General features: G+C 37.7%; 1 protein-coding gene across 1 annotated transcript in view; it reads left to right on the top strand.

Annotated features, from left to right (window-relative positions):
* The first annotated feature begins 106 nt into the window (after window positions 1-106).
* Window positions 107-15,612, top strand: part of ATM (ATM serine/threonine kinase) — a 58,087-nt gene continuing 42,581 nt past the window's right edge. The window contains exons 1-23 of the mRNA XM_058018248.1: window positions 107-188; window positions 1,958-2,055; window positions 2,141-2,253; window positions 3,471-3,616; window positions 4,028-4,192; window positions 4,981-5,146; window positions 5,425-5,663; window positions 6,421-6,584; window positions 6,817-6,986; window positions 7,532-7,903; window positions 8,427-8,621; window positions 8,962-9,057; window positions 9,556-9,781; window positions 9,910-10,041; window positions 10,759-10,884; window positions 11,008-11,097; window positions 12,039-12,207; window positions 12,861-13,060; window positions 13,608-13,690; window positions 13,781-13,936; window positions 14,434-14,509; window positions 14,647-14,777; window positions 15,138-15,258. Coding sequence (XP_057874231.1) covers window positions 1,984-2,055; window positions 2,141-2,253; window positions 3,471-3,616; window positions 4,028-4,192; window positions 4,981-5,146; window positions 5,425-5,663; window positions 6,421-6,584; window positions 6,817-6,986; window positions 7,532-7,903; window positions 8,427-8,621; window positions 8,962-9,057; window positions 9,556-9,781; window positions 9,910-10,041; window positions 10,759-10,884; window positions 11,008-11,097; window positions 12,039-12,207; window positions 12,861-13,060; window positions 13,608-13,690; window positions 13,781-13,936; window positions 14,434-14,509; window positions 14,647-14,777; window positions 15,138-15,258 — 3,408 coding nt within the window. The 5' untranslated portion in view covers window positions 107-188; window positions 1,958-1,983. The remainder of the gene's footprint in view (window positions 189-1,957; window positions 2,056-2,140; window positions 2,254-3,470; window positions 3,617-4,027; window positions 4,193-4,980; window positions 5,147-5,424; window positions 5,664-6,420; window positions 6,585-6,816; window positions 6,987-7,531; window positions 7,904-8,426; window positions 8,622-8,961; window positions 9,058-9,555; window positions 9,782-9,909; window positions 10,042-10,758; window positions 10,885-11,007; window positions 11,098-12,038; window positions 12,208-12,860; window positions 13,061-13,607; window positions 13,691-13,780; window positions 13,937-14,433; window positions 14,510-14,646; window positions 14,778-15,137; window positions 15,259-15,612) is intronic.

Raw genomic sequence — 15,612 nt, 5'->3', positions numbered from 1 at the left:
CCGCCCCGCCACCCAGGCGAAGGCGCGGAAACTCCGCCAGCCAGCGCCGCGCCCGGCCCCTTCCGCCGGAACCCGCCGCGGCCGCTCATCCGCTTCCAGGTCCGCCCGCAGCCGCTGCTTCCACACGTGAGCCCCGCTCGGCTCCGCGCCGCGCCGCCGGGAGCGGGGCTGCGTGCGCCCCGGCCGAGGTGAGGGGCCGGGCCCGGGCGGGGCGGCCGCGGCCCCGGCTGCGGGTGCTGAGGGGCGGCTCGCGGGCCGCGGGCGCCGGCGCGGGGGGCGGCGGCCCGGGGTTGCCGGGGACCGGAGCCGCCGCTCGGCGCTGCGGGTCTGCCCGTGCCGGGTCTGCTCGCAGCGCCTCAGCCAGCTCCTCTCCTCGCCCTTCACGGTATTCGGTCGCCTGCATTCCCCTGGGTCGGTCATGTAGCGCGTGAAGGTGGCCGCCATATGGTAGTTAGAAAACTGTGTAGCCAGGAAGAGAAGTAGCGGATTCATTCTTGGGAATTTTTCACTGCTTTTGTTATGGCTGTTGAAACGCCAGTAGGTCGAGGGGGCTGCCTTCTTGAGTGCCCAGGCCCTACCCCTGTTGCCACAGTTTTCGACGAAGCGCATCAGAAGCCACTGGTGTTCAGCAAGTTTCTTTCTGTTTCGTTTCCAGCAAAAGCATCGGCTCTGCTGGGTTGGGTTATGTTTTGTTCCAGTGCCCAACCACCAGAGGGACAGAGAGTAGTTGAGCATTGGCACATGCTCCCAGGGAAAAGCTCACAGCGCCAACTTTCCAGAATGCAAGAGCTGTTTGGAAACACTTCCAGGCATATGGTGTGATTCTTGTGTCCTGCACAGGGCCAGGAATTGGACTTCGGGGGTCCTTGTGTGTCCCTTCCAACTCAGGATATTCCATGGTTCTTGGAGTTAGTAAAAGAGCATTTAATTAAGTACAGTTGTACAGTACAGGCAGCCTTCACACTTAAAATGTGTAAATACAGTGTAATTCCAATCTATATTTTTCATACACATCTATCAGTCACCAAATCTTTGTTTGTACTTAGCCCCAGCCTGATCTTGATTGAAGCCAAGGAAATAGGAAGTAATGAAATAGGAAATAAATGCAGTCTAAGACAGTAGATATTTTAAGTTTTACTTAATTAAATAGCTATTTTTATATTCTCATGTAAGCACTCAAGATGCAGTGCTGTGCATCATGAACGCCTGTTCTCCCTTGCTTATTACAGCAGCAGCATGTGTTGGGAGTTACTTCCAGCTTCTGTGATCTGTCTTTTCCAAACAGGGTTTCTCTTGGGTCTGCTTTAAGGGTGTAAAAGTAGAAGCATGGCAGTTAAATAGAGTGACATGGTTGTGATCTGCAGCATCACAATTTTATGTACTGCAAGGTCTAGCTAATTCCAACCTCTGTCAAAGAAGGGGTGTAATTTTACGTGATCACAGAAGGAAAAAGTTGTTTTTTCATGCGACTGATACTTAATAATTCTTTGACATGTTGAGTCCCTGGGGATTTGTCAATAGATGGTGCATACCCATGAAAATGTACAATGTGAGAGAGCATTTTCCAAGTGCTGCCTTCTCCTGGCAGTATCACATTAAAAGAGCTACTGAAAGTTAGTGCCCCTTGCCAGAATGTATTTAGCTCTGTCATTCTCACTATAATTGTCCTCCCTATTGTCTGCCCAGCTCTACTCAGCACTCACAGAAAGGAAGTCAGAGTTATGTGAAGGGGTTTTCTGCAGTTATTCTGTGACTGTTGTCTGTGGGAACAGATTGCATTCTTGACATGAAACTGCTTCAGTTTTGCAACCAATAAGACTGACCAGGCCACAAATAAGCTTTTCCGTGAAACATTGAACATCATGGTTCTGTTTGATACTGGACTTTCAGGATAGTTTTTTTTACTTGGCTGTGTAGTCAATAATTACTGTTTTACCCATTTTTCTTCTGTGTGCAGATATAAATGACTCTTTAAGCTGAACCATGAGTCTTGCATTACACGATCTGCTGGTTTGCTGTCGTCGCCTTGAAAATGAGAAAGCTGTGGAGCGAAGGGTAACAAGTTTTCTTTTGGGCAGTGTACCTCAAATAACAATGAAGGGAATCATAAACAATTCTTCTTCTTGTAATACATTTTCAGAAGGAAATTGAAAATTTCAAGCGACTTCTCCGTGATCCTGAAACAGTTCTCCAGCTGGACCGGAATTCTGATTCCAAACAAGCAAAGCAACTCAACTGGGATGCTGTATTTAGGTAGTTCCTTGGTTTTGTTTGTGAATGGTCACAATTTTCCTGAATGGGACATCATTCTTTTGTTTGTTAGGGCTATTTTAATGCTTATCTTTTTGTATGTTGATTTAGACTTCTTGTCAGCTTATAAGCAAGTAATTACTTACTTTAGTCTCCAAGGGAAGTAGATTTAAAATGGCCAAAAGTGCCACACTTATCCCTTACAGAAAACTGCTAGGAAACTCATTAATTGGGTAGATTCTTTTACTTGCAAAAATAATAGTTGCTTTGTTCTATGGAAAATTATTCTTCACTTCTGATTTTCAGTCTGTAAGGTGGATTACAGGTAGCTTTGTTAAAGTTTCTTGTGTTGCTGAATTGCTCAAGATACAGTAGAAGGACTGTGGCATGTTTATAGGGGCTGATCTTTGGTACAATCCGCTTCAGGTGTACTTTAAGATTGGACTAAGCATGAGTGTCATAAGTTCTTACATCAGCTTCAGCCAATGTTAAATTTCATAGTAGAAGTTCATTTCATGTGAATTATTGCTTTTCATTGAATGGGTTCCTGCTTTCCATGATGTTTTTTCTAATTTGACAGCATTGGAATAGTTTTTGTTGTACAGGTATACCAAAAGTTTCATAAAAAGTGCTTGATAAATTTTATACATTGCTTTAGAGATAGTACTATATTAGGAATACACAGGAGGAATACAAAAATAGAGCCTCTAAACTGAATTCAAATAGAAAGCCAGAAAATCTGTAGCAATTACAGTGACAAATACAGCGAAAAGTTTAATTTATTCATAGATCTAAAATATAATCCATATATTAACTTCAAATTATACGGAAATAGGAATTGAAGGCTTTCCCAATAAAACCAATGATAAGTACTTCTTATTATTTTGTTTTATAATGTTGCAGCATAAATAAAAATACTTAGCAAGGCTTTTTTTCCTAATTTTAAGTTGCATGTTTAGCACTGGGCAAAGTTTAAATGACAGTTTGGTTCCTACTCCAAGTTGCTTTTGGGTTATCTTTAAAACTTGCATCTCCTTTTATAGACTCTTTTCCAGTCATGCTTGGACTGTAGTGTATTTCAATTGGGTTTAGTCCTTGATAATTAATTAGAATTGTGAGAAGAACAGGAACTGGCATTTCAGCCTAAACCAACATTTTTTTATTTTGCTTCAGTCATAAATGAGCAGGTCCTTGGTTTAATCTCTCTTTTATTTTTGAAGCGTCTTGCAGAAATATTTCCAGAAGGAGCTTAAAAACCTGCAGCTGACAAAACCAAATGCATCTGCTTCAACTCAAACTACAAGACAGAAAAAAATACAAGAAGTTGGAAGCTTGGTCAAATACTTCATCAGATGTGCTAATAAACGTCAGTAACATGCATTATCATATAGAGCTACTGGTTTTGTTTGGTACTTTGCTTTCAACTTTGAATTTTAACTTTGAAGTTACCAATATAGGGTTCATCATATTTGCTTCCAGATGTTTGCTATTTAAATATCTTAATGTGAATCTGTCACTTGTACTCCTTATCTGTCCTTTTTGATGTTCACAGTGCCTTTTTCTAATTACTCAATGTGTCTGTAACTGATATATCCTCCCACTGGTAATTTATATTTTAGAAACAGTTTAAGAAAATATTTCCTCATAGAACTAGGAGGAAGTTTGGGTGTTTTGTTGTTTTGTTTTTTAATTAGGTAATATTTACAAACAATTAATTACAGATTTATTTGGTAGAATTTGAGTTAATTAAATAATCTCATGTTGTTTCTTCATATAGGAGGAGCCAGGCTGAAATGTCAGGAACTTCTGATTTATGTCGTGGAAATTATAAGAGATCCAATAAGTTGTGCTGCTTATGGTTCTGACTGTAGTAGTATACTCCTGAAGGATATCCTATCAGTAAGAAAATACTGGTGTGAGATATCCCAGCAGCAATGGTCAGGTAACATTTTTTAACTTACTTAGAAATGTGTTTCCTTTTGTAGAAGAATGTTTTAGATGCGTTTTAATTTGTTTGATGTCCTGTTGTGTGAGGTAGTGCACAAAATATGGAGTAAAGTGGTGTCAGCCTCTAAGGGCTTACACTTGAAGTAAACAAAGCAGCAAAGTTTAGGAATTGATTTTTTTTTTCCTGTGTACTGTTTGTCTATTCTTGCTGAAACATAAGCACTTCTGTGCAGTCAGGTCACATTTCCATGGTCTGCACAGGTCAGTGGGAGAGAGCACAGGCATGGAGAGCCAGTGGGTTGCTGTGTGGTGGTTTCTTTAGGAACATGAAAGTTAGCTGAGTGTGGATGGGCAAAACTGGGAAGTGTGGCAGAAGTGTGGACATTAGATTGTAAGGAGCACAGTGGAATTTGGTTACTGAGGTGAGGCAGGGCTGAAGGCCGTAAATCTAGAGCAAGTCAGACTTTAATCCAGTGAGTGGAACAAGTTGTTTTTATTAAAGGAGGGGTATATAATCTTTGTAAAGGTTACTATAACCTTTTCTAGTGATTCCACCTTAATGCTTGCTTATAACTCTTGGGGTACGTCAGAGAAGTCAGCTTTTTTATTTATAAAATCAGGGATCTGTTGCCGTTGAAAGTAAGAACATGGATTCCAGCTGTTGACCTCAGAGTGGTGGTCTCTGTATCTTTAATGCAATATTTTGTGTCAATATTTTTTAATATAACCCTCTGTAATATGTATGTTTATAGTTATCTGCATTCTTTTTTAATACATTTGCAGAGTTGCTGACCCGGTATGGCCATTTATACCTCAAACCTTCTGGAAGCATTAATAGAGTATTAGTGGCTAGGATAATTCACACACTTACAAGAGGGTACTGCTTCCAAACTGATGGGTTGTGTTCTGACATGCTTGTCTTCTTTTCAAAAGCAATGCAGTCTGCAAGGTACGTTGCAAGTGCTCCTTTTGTATGCTAGAAAATAACTTATATTAAGTACTTGGGATTAGACTTGAGTAATAATAGGTGATACTTCTTCAGATATATTTTCTTCTGTCTTTGAATGTCAATTAAGGAACTTCTCTAAAATACAAATGGCTTCTACATTTATTAAGCAAATACTGTTCTGAATGTTGTTACTTGCTAGAATTTGCATTTAAACAATACTTACGAAAATAAATAAGATTATTTCTCTTGGAAGTTTGAGTGTTAGGTTTGTGTTACAGGCAGGAGAAGAATACTGCAGGCCTGGATCATATTGTTGGAGCAATGAATATCTTCTGTAACAAGTTTGCTGACAACTGTCGCATACGGATTTGCAAAGTAGGGGAAGAAATTTTGCCTACAGTGCTTTACATATGGACTCAGTATAGACCAAAGGATTCCCTGAAAGAATCAATAATTGAGTTATTTCGTCTCCAAGTTCATATTCATCATCCAAAGGGTGCAAAAACTCAGGGAAGAGGTACAATGAAAAGCTTAATTTTTTTAATTTTTTTTTCTGCATGTGGTTGTTTAAATTATTATGTCAACTCTGAATTTTGATGCTGAGTCTTGGAAACATTAATGGTAGTGATGATTATTTTTCAGTAGTTTTATGCTATGGGTTAATACTGAGTGAAAGTGAAAAGGAGTTTTCAAATTGTATCCACTAAGACCATATTAATTGTGTTAAGTCCTTTAAAGGTTGAGGCATCTTTTAATCAAAAGGTAGTTTTAATTGCTAAATGAAAATACTAAGTCTTTGGGGATAGGAAATAATAATTTAGATTGGGTTTGTATTGGTGTCTTACCAAATCTATTTAAACCCAGAAATTACTACTGTTGAATGAGGCTGACTTACACTGTAAAACTGGTCAGAGAATATAACTCAGTAATTATGTTTGTTGTGGTCTATTTTAAGTCTAGCATAGTTTTTTTATGCTTTGTACAAATCTATCCATTACCTTTAACTCTATTCTTTCCAGTTAGATGAGGACTTGTTTATTAGAAACTTAATTCCTACCCTAATTATTTCTGTATGCTGATTAAGTTCTCTCTTAAACTTTTCCTCTTTTTACTTTATCCGTTCTAAAGTATAGAATTTGCTTTTCAAGCCTGCACTTGGTGAGCTTTGTTTGCCTTACTCAGATTTTGTCTGTATTTTGCATTGCCTAGGTAGGTTTATGTATTGTATTGAGTGGGTGATACATGCTATCTTTTAATTGTTTTTGCATGTACAGGTGCATATGACTTAACAAAGTGGCAAAGCATCTTACATAACCTCTATGATCTGCTGGTGAATGAAATAAATATCATCAGTAGCAGAGGGAAATATTCTTCAGGCTCTCGCAATATTGCTGTAAAGGAAAATTTAATTGAGTTAATGGCTGATATTTGTCATCAGGTAACATTTTTATTTGAATACGTGATTGACTATACTGAGCTGTATGCTTTGCTGAAGTATTCATAACTTTTGTCTGTGATGTGTTGTGTTTTGTTAATTCTATACAGTTTAGAAATGTATTATACTGTATTTCACTTGTGTTTCTTGTTAGCCTGTATTTCAGTTAACTTGTAAATACTGCTGCTTTTTTTTCCCCTTAATTTACATGCTTTTAAATTTCTCTTTATGAAAGGTTTTTACAGAGGATGCCAAAGTCCTGGAAATTACCCAGTCATATGCTGTTTCACAAAGAGAGCCCAGTGAGGACACGGCACCAAACAAGCGCAGGAGGATTGAGCTTGGCTGGGGGGTCATTCGAGACAACATGCAGAGATCCCAGAAGGATTTTGATGTCATACCTTGGTAATAACATCTTTACATGAAAAAGTATCACTCCAGACATCTTTTTACATTTAATGTTCTCCTGAATATGTTGTGCGTTTAAGTTGGGTGTCTGGACATGCTGTGATTATATATCTAAGCAGTGAACTTAGAATGTCAGAGCATTTGGAAAGTTGCTCTAAGCTGGCTGTGTTGTGGTACAGTAACCATTAGGAGTTTGGCCATTTTGGCCATAGTTCACACAGTTTTCTGTAATACCTGTTCTGAAAACTGTTCCAAGGCCTGGCTTCTTACCTTGGACCTTGATTGAGTGATATTTTGTTTGCCATGAGGGACCTCTGAACTGTAAGAAACTGTTAGTGATAGTGAGGCTACATGACTCTTTACAAGTGAAAATGGTAGAAATACTGGATCTTCAACTTTTGATAGTAAACAAATCACCTTAATACTGTAAAATGTAAATGAGAAATGGCAATTGAAGAAGGCTTTGTTTGTTTGTTAATTTATTTCTGAAAGTGCAAATTTCTGTATGTTTGGTATTAATTGCTTCACTTTGTGTTTTCAAGGTTACAGATTACAAGTCAGCTAATATCCAAGTATCCCATGAGTATTCCTAGCAGTGAGCTACCTGCCTTACTTAATGTCCTTCACCAGTTACTGCCTCAGCAGCGCCGAGGAGAAAGGACCCCCTACGTGCTGAAGTGTCTCACAGAGGTGGCTTTGTGTCAAAACCAGAAAACTGATTTGAAAAGCACCCACAAGTTGGAGCTCCAGAGAACCTGGGCAAAGATCTGGACTCTTACCATTCGCAGCATTAGCCTTCAGCAAATTGAAGTGGAGAGCTTTGGGCTGCTTGGAGCTATGATCCAAGGGAATCTTGTTGTAACAGATAAAGAGCTCTGGAAGATATTTTCAGGACCTGCATGCAAACCTTCAAGGTAAAATGGAATCAAGGATAGTGTCCTGTGTCTGATTCACATTTCTCTTTACTGTGTTACTCAATATTATTGTTGTTGTGACTGTATTTCTGCTTAAGAACTGCACACATTTGTGTTCTAAGCAGTTGAAATTATCATAAATATGTAAAAAGACTGAAAGCAGAGGCAGAAGAGGCAATCATCTTCACATTTAGAATATACTAAAATTTTAAATGGACAAAAATTTAAAGATCTGACAGACAGATGTTGATTTTTTTGAAGTTAAGCATGTTTTCTTCTGTATTTTTATTCTGAAATAAGTACTCTGACGTAGTCTTTTAGATAGGTAGGAAATGTCTGTAAAAGCCAAGAGAAATGAAAACGCAAAGATTTTAATGAAGGAGTTGACCAGTGTGCATACTTTTTAACTTGCTTATGTACTTGATGCTTCCAGTGCGTGCAGAAATACTCACTTTGCTTTAGAGTGCTAATCAACAAATACCACATGGTTTCTCACAGATCCCCTGTTCCATTTTTGTTGCAGTTCTGCTGTATGTTGTTTATCATTAGTGATGTCTGCCTATTCAGTGCCAGAAAATTTGGACATAGGAATGGAACACAACAGTTCTGAAAGAAATCTGGGTTCTGTGTTAAGGGAGGCAATAATGAAATGGCTTCTGTCCAGCTGCTTGGAGGAAGAAATAGAAGAATGTGCAGAGTTGCCTCCTGTGCTCCTCAGGTAAAGTTTTTGTGGCATAATTTTACATGTAAGCTCACCCTGTAACACAGAAAATTTTGCAGAGAAAAACGTATTATATTAATGCAGAATTCTGTTATATTAAAGCTTAAGCAGAGGATGTAGGGTTTTTCAGCTTCCTGTAGAATGTCATTCTGGGGATATAATTTGGTTATCTGTCCATATCATGGCAGATATGTGACCTATGCAATAGAAATCTTCAGTGGAAACTTAAATTTCTTTGAAGATACCCTGTTAATCTGGTCAGTGTTTGTGTGTGCTTCACAAATCCCAAGAGCTTGTCTGATTGCAAGAAAATCTGAAAACATTTTCCTTCTTACAGTGATTTTCCTCATCTTGTATTACAAAAAATTCTTGTGAGCCTTACAATGAAGAACTGCAGAGCCTCCATGGTCTTTTTCCAAAATGATGCTAAATGGTATGTTTTTAAATTAATCATTACAGGTACTTAAGCTAGGAATGCTGCTGCATCTCTCATCAATGCTTCGGACTATATCCAGTTTCCTCTTAATAAGACTAAAATGTGTGTAACTTGTTCTGAGACAATATAAGACTTACCTACTACAAGTTAAAAATACTAGTTTCAGCGGCTTTGTGGATGTCTGCTTCAGCTGTGTCAAGTAGGCTGAAGTCAGGGACCCTGACACAAAGCAGATGCTGCTCCATAATTGCAGGAGAAGGCATGATCTGTGTGCAGGCTTCATGTTTCCTTACAGTTCAGTTAGAGCTGGAATGGTATTGTCCATTCCACAGTGAAAGTCATGTCAGAAGTGACTTGGTCAACCAGGGTTCAGAAGCACAAAAAGCTAAAATATTTTATTTTGCTTTTGTATATTTCCTGTATTTAAATAATAGTATTTAAGACTTTTAAATTATATACTGGCTGCTAAAGTAAAAACTGTGTCTCTTCTTCAAGTGAGCAACATGTGCAAGTGAAAGAAGAAAATAATTTTTCTGATGTTGAAGAGCTGTACCTGCAGACTACATTTGATGAAATGGATATTTTCACTAACTTTGGAGTAAATGTTACAGATAAAAATGTGACTGGTTCAAGACTTGTCATCAACCAAAATCTTAGGGAAACACTGGAGAGCTGCCTTTTAGCAATGTCAGAAAAGCTTTTAAGCAGTTGTGGTCCTAAGGTAAGTTAGAAATTGTTGTTACATCCTTACATTTGTGCTCCCAAACAATCTATTTCCAAGGCAAATTGTATGGAGTCTGTGTTATGTGGTGATGAACTGCTGGTATTGATACTGTGTATTTGATTTAGTCTAAGGTGGTTGCTGCTGAGCACCTTGTCCGATGTGTCAGTCTCTTGGCTGGCGTTCTGGGCTGCTATTGCTACACTGGTATTTTTAAAGAGGAGGATGCCTGTAAGTCAGAGTTGTTCCAGAAAGCTAAGGTAAGCCCTAATGCATTTGGGACCTATTAAAGATTAAATAAAGCATTGAATATTGACTACTTCATAAAATTCTGTTTGTATTGGCACATTTTCAGGGCACAGGTGTCTCCTCAGAAAAAGGCAGGTTAGAGAGGTTTAAATAAGTTTCTGCCGCTGAAAGAGAGGAGTCACTGAAATTCTGTCAGTACACCAGCTCGTGAGTTTTGCAGTGGAGATTATTCTAAATATTGATACATTTCTGAGTCACAGCTTTCCAAAAAATGGAAGTCATGGACTTGTAGATAAAAGACTAATTATAGGAGAGCAAGTCCTTTTATTTGTAGGTCTTTTATTCAGGAATTTAAGATAATTTGATGGTTTAAACCAGTATGAAGACCGCTATTGCTATTATTTTTATTAACACTGAAGTGGTTCCTGGCTGAAACACAAAACATACACTGTATGGAGATGTGCTGTATTTTTCTTTTGTGATGAAAATATTAATGTTTCAAGCATGCCTAAACCATGTTTTTGTCGCTACTTGAGCAAAATGAGCACAACAAAAATCACGGAAAGAAAGTGGGTTCATTGATGCACACTATGAATATCAAAGCTGTATGAATGAGAATGTATGAATGAGAACCCTTTCCTTTTGTGTGTGTAATGTGTGTACTGTGTAGGTGCCAGTGTATAGGGGCATTTCAGTGGGGTTTTCTAACCATGTTGTATTTTTGCTAGTCTCTCATTCATTATGCTGGAGAAAGCATTTCCCAGTCTAAAAACAAACTAAATGAAGATACCCAGATCAACACACTGAGGACCTTGATAATGCAGTGTACAAAATGTTTGTGCAACTGTACCAAGGTAAAGTTTGTAAAGGACTTTAAATTTCTTTCTTCATTAATGAGATCAGGAAATTGAGTATATCATACCTTTAATTCCTGCAAATAATTAATTAAGCTATCTGTACCTCTTGCTTCCTTACAGAACAGTGCTAATAAGATGCTGTCTAATATATTCCTGCGTTTGTTAACATCAAAATTTATGAACGATCTGATAGATATTTGCCAGAATCTGGTAAGTACATTCTGTCTGTTTCTGAATGCAGTGCTCTTCTGTGAGGGGATTGTTTTTACAGCACAGTAATCTGGAGGCAAATCAAACAAGATACATATTACTGAAAAAAATGAAATTGAAATACATGACTTTTATAGAAAATTCTAAACAGAATCATTTCTGTTTAGCATTTGAACACATGCTTAGGGTAAAAAGAAGAGCAGATGGATAACATTTGATCAAGGTGAACATTCCAGCTCACATTAAAAAACAAATTTAGGCTGTTTTTCATGTTTTTAATACTTTCTTGCAGTAGAGGTGTATACAGAAGAATTCCATACCACTGGATGGTTAACATTAATGCACTTGTAAAGGAGCAGGGTTTTTTGTGTTTATCATGTATTAAATCTTACTGTAAATTACTCCTTTCCCACTGGGAAAAGTGGAAGTGTACACATCATTGCACAATACTTAAAATTTCTCTTTGGCACATGGTTCTGTAGTCAGGTCTAGGTAGGCAAATTCCTGCTTTTCAGATGAGGAAGAGCTGGGGGTTTTGCCATGTGTTAACTTGCCATCTGGTAGGGAAAGCAGTAATTAATTTGCCCTCAGAAAGTCACATGCCTCCTTTTCATTTCTTTCTAATTATGAAGTATGGTGAGAAGTTCATGAGTCTTACAGAGAGAACTGTTTTTTTAAAAACTAACACTGTCCTTGGCAGAATTTAGAATGCAGAGGTGAGTATCTATCTGAGGAGGCTTCTGTCCTAAAGAGAATAGTTCAGACAGCGTATAGAAAACAGGTTTATCACAAAGAATGAAATTCATCAATTCTGTGTCACCCTTACTGTCTTCACCTGCTCTAGTTCACTGGAAAAATGCAGTGTCTCTCCTTGTGCTATGTCTGTGGTGTTTCTTCTGTCCCTAAAAAGCAACTGTAAAAGGCTGTGGTGTTTTTGTCAGATGACAGTTACTGGAAAGCCAAGTGTACTGGGAGAAGTGGATCTCAGGAATGATCCTGAGGAGAGTATTATGGAAGTAGATAACCAGGCATCTGATGGTTTGTTTGATGATCATTCAATGACAGACATCAGTGATACAAATGAATCTGGTGACATGCAAACTGTAACAGGTAAGTCTTTTCTACCTCCAGACTACTTCCAAAAGCTTGTTTTTGCAAATATCTCTGCTTGAAAGTTACTAAGGTATAAAATTGTGCTGCATTATTAGTAGTTGAAGGGTAGTGGTTGAACCAGGTACTTTCTAAGCAGTTATAATTTTCATCAATGCTTTAAAGATGTTTAATGAAGTGTTCGCGCTCATTTAGAAGGAGTCATTTATTTTTAATTTTATAAATCAAATAAGGGAAGAAGAGACACTAACTTTTTCAGAGTTGGACAGAAGTTTTGGCATAGAAAAGACTAGAAAACGTGTCTATAAAATGCTTGTCTCTCATTATATTGTGCTTCTTTATCTTAAAAATAGTTCTATTTAACTTTTCTCCTTCTCCTGATCAATAATTCTTGACACTATATCTGGACCTTCAGAGGGAGAGGAGCATAAATCTGTCTGTTTATTCCTGTTAGGAGCTACAAGTACTGATGTTACCTTTTGTTTTAAATTCTTACTTAAAATGCCCTAGCTGCTCAATAACAAATGAACACAAAGGTTGCTTGTACTCTATCTTTTTTGAGAACTTATATTAGTTTTGCAAAGACTTAAAATATTACCACCTCTTCTATTGCCTTTGGAGAAGGATTTCTTACATGAAAACCTTACTTCCAGGTGCTTTGAGCCCATTAGCTGAAGAGCAGTTGACAAAGCAGGATTTACTTCTCCTTGAAATTGTGAGGTTCTTATGTATTTGTGTGACCACGGTCCGAGTTCAGACACTGAGCTTCCGCGCCTGCGATATTCGGAGGAGGCTGCTAATGCTGACTGAAGGCAGTGTCTTTGACAGCACCAAGCCACTGCATCTGCACATGGTGAGGCTCAGGGGCTTTTACAGCAGACCCACTTCTGTAATTGTACTGTTACTAAATTTGCATAGTCTTCTCAATTGCACATTGTCTTTCTCCTGTCATCACTCCCCTGGGAAGACTTAAAATGGCTCCATTTGGTGGTTTTGAAGGGTGTGGAAGTCAGGAAAACAGCAGTTCAAATTTGTAAGCCAGAAAATGAAGAGTTGAGAAAAAGATATATCTTGCCTTTATAACTAATTATTTGTTAAAGAACTAGAAATAGTCTCTGCAGTAGATTAATATCTATGGCTTAGTTTACAAAGGCACATTTTTTTTTTACTGCCAGAACTAAAAGTTTGATGATCTGTATTGCTGTGTAACAGTGTTTGCATGAAAAGATGACAAGTCAAGCATGCAGTTGCTTATGATAGGTGTCTTCCTGCATGGTTTTGTGTAAGACTTAACAAAAAAGTTCCTAATTTTTCTTTTTGACTACTTATTCTTCCAAGTACTGTTCATCATTTTAGTTTTGTTTGGGCTTTTTATTCCATTCGAGTTTTTTATTCCACAGTATTTGATCCTGTTGAAGGAGCTCCCTACTGAAGAACACCTCTTGCCTGCAGTCGATGTTGAGATGCTTCTTAAGCCTCTTTCGTAAGAAGGAAACTGTTCAGCATGTTTTACATCTATTTCAGGGGATATTTGGTGGCTTTTTCAACACGTTTTTTCTTTCTTTCTTTACAGTACTGTGTGTTCTTTGTATCGTCGAGATCAAGAAGTTTGTAAAGTAATCCTAAATAATTTGCTCCCTATAGCAGCAGGGTTGGCCCAGTTCAAAGAACCTGCTGAAGAGGCAGGGAATGCCAAAGGACAGTTTTTGACAGTTGTTGGAGCCTTCTGGTATGTTACTTAATGCAGGAGTCTGTTGGACATAAAATTTTTGATTTTTAGTTTTTATCTTTGCTATCAGTAAAAAGACTGTAGTGCTGTCTGTGTCTTGCTTGGGTTTTTTTTTTTTTGTTTTTTTGGTTTTTTTGTCTTGTTTTTGTGTACTGTGGAATCTTTATGCAGCATTTAACTTCTCAGATTTTCTGTGTCATGCTATATTTGTAGCAAAAAGTTAATCCTTAAGATGGTACCAGAATAATAAACACTACACTGCTGTATATAAACAAGGACTGATCCTAGGCTGAATTGTATCAGTAATTATGACAAGGGCTGAACTTCAGCAACCCAAAAAGAATACTGTCTGCAATTACCAATAAAAATGTCAAATCCTCCCAGACATGCCCATGGAGCACAAAAGAGTCAACTGTGAGCAGCAGAAACTATCTTGCTGGACTGTTTCTCAAAATTGTGGACAACTTTTTCTGTTAATTGAGTATTCCTTGTTTTAGGCATTTATCTCAAGGAGGGAAGTGCACGGCATCAGTAAGAGTGGCCCTTTTAAATTGCATGAAAACCCTGCTTGAGGTAATCCCCGATTTTCTGACATTCATTAGCATACTAAATATTTATTTAAGATGTACTTAAAAACAGTGTGTAAATATCTTTTGCATATTGCAGTGTATCTTCTGTACATTTTGAATCACAATATTAATTTTCTTCAGGTTGATCCTCATTGCAAGTGGGCAATCCTTGATGTGAAAAATGAAGATCTCCCTGTGAGTGATGCTTTCCCACATTTCCTTGCAGACAGTCACCATAAAGTTCGAATTCTTGCTGCAAAGTCAATTAACAGGTGATAATATAGATATTGTTTATTTCTGTTTGGAGGAATAATGCTTAATTTCACTTAACTGGATGTCACTTCTGCTACTGCATAGCTGCTCTTTTCAATACCTCTGGAACTGCAGTCTTGTCAGAATATAAAAGCCTATCAAATTTTGTTGAAGTGTTCCAACTTTGCATTTCAATTATTCTGTGATGTGAGAGATTGATATAGAAAGAGAAACTGCTCTATAAGAAAATAAAGAAAAATCTATATAAGGCAATTGAGACAAAAATAATTATATTCAGAAAATCAGAATCTTACTGGTATGCACAACATACAGTAATTTTTTGGTGTTATTCTTAAAATCATTGTTCTTTTTTTTTAAAGTTTGTTTCAAGATGTGACACAGAGAGATTCTTCTGGAATGTCAAGACCTCTTCCCCTGAAGCTTCAGCAAAAGGCTTTTGAGAATGCATACCTCAGAGTTCAGGAAGGAATGAGCAATCTGGTATACCAACATCTAGTCATTAGTTTTTGCCTAGTTTGGATGTTTTGAATAAAATTACCTATAACATCATCATGTTTAGTTTTCTGAAAATACTAATTCTTCTGGACTCCTCATAATCTGAGCTCGTGAAACAAAGTGATAGTCAGGGAATTCCTTTCATATCCAGTCACTCAGAGTTTTGCTCACATTTGAAGTTTGTAAATTTGTAAACTGTGCGTTTTAGACTTCTCTTCTTTATCATACTATTTGTTGTTGGCAGGTTCAGTGCTGTAACACTTAGGAATTGCAGAAAAATGTAGCCCAAATAATCTAGAAAACATATAAAAATGAGTAAGGAGCTGTGTAAATTAAATA

This window comes from Melospiza georgiana, chromosome 2 (genome assembly GCF_028018845.1).
Source record: "Melospiza georgiana isolate bMelGeo1 chromosome 2, bMelGeo1.pri, whole genome shotgun sequence".
Taxonomy (NCBI): Eukaryota; Metazoa; Chordata; class Aves; order Passeriformes; family Passerellidae; genus Melospiza; species Melospiza georgiana.
This window is presented reverse-complemented; position numbering and strand designations above follow the sequence as displayed.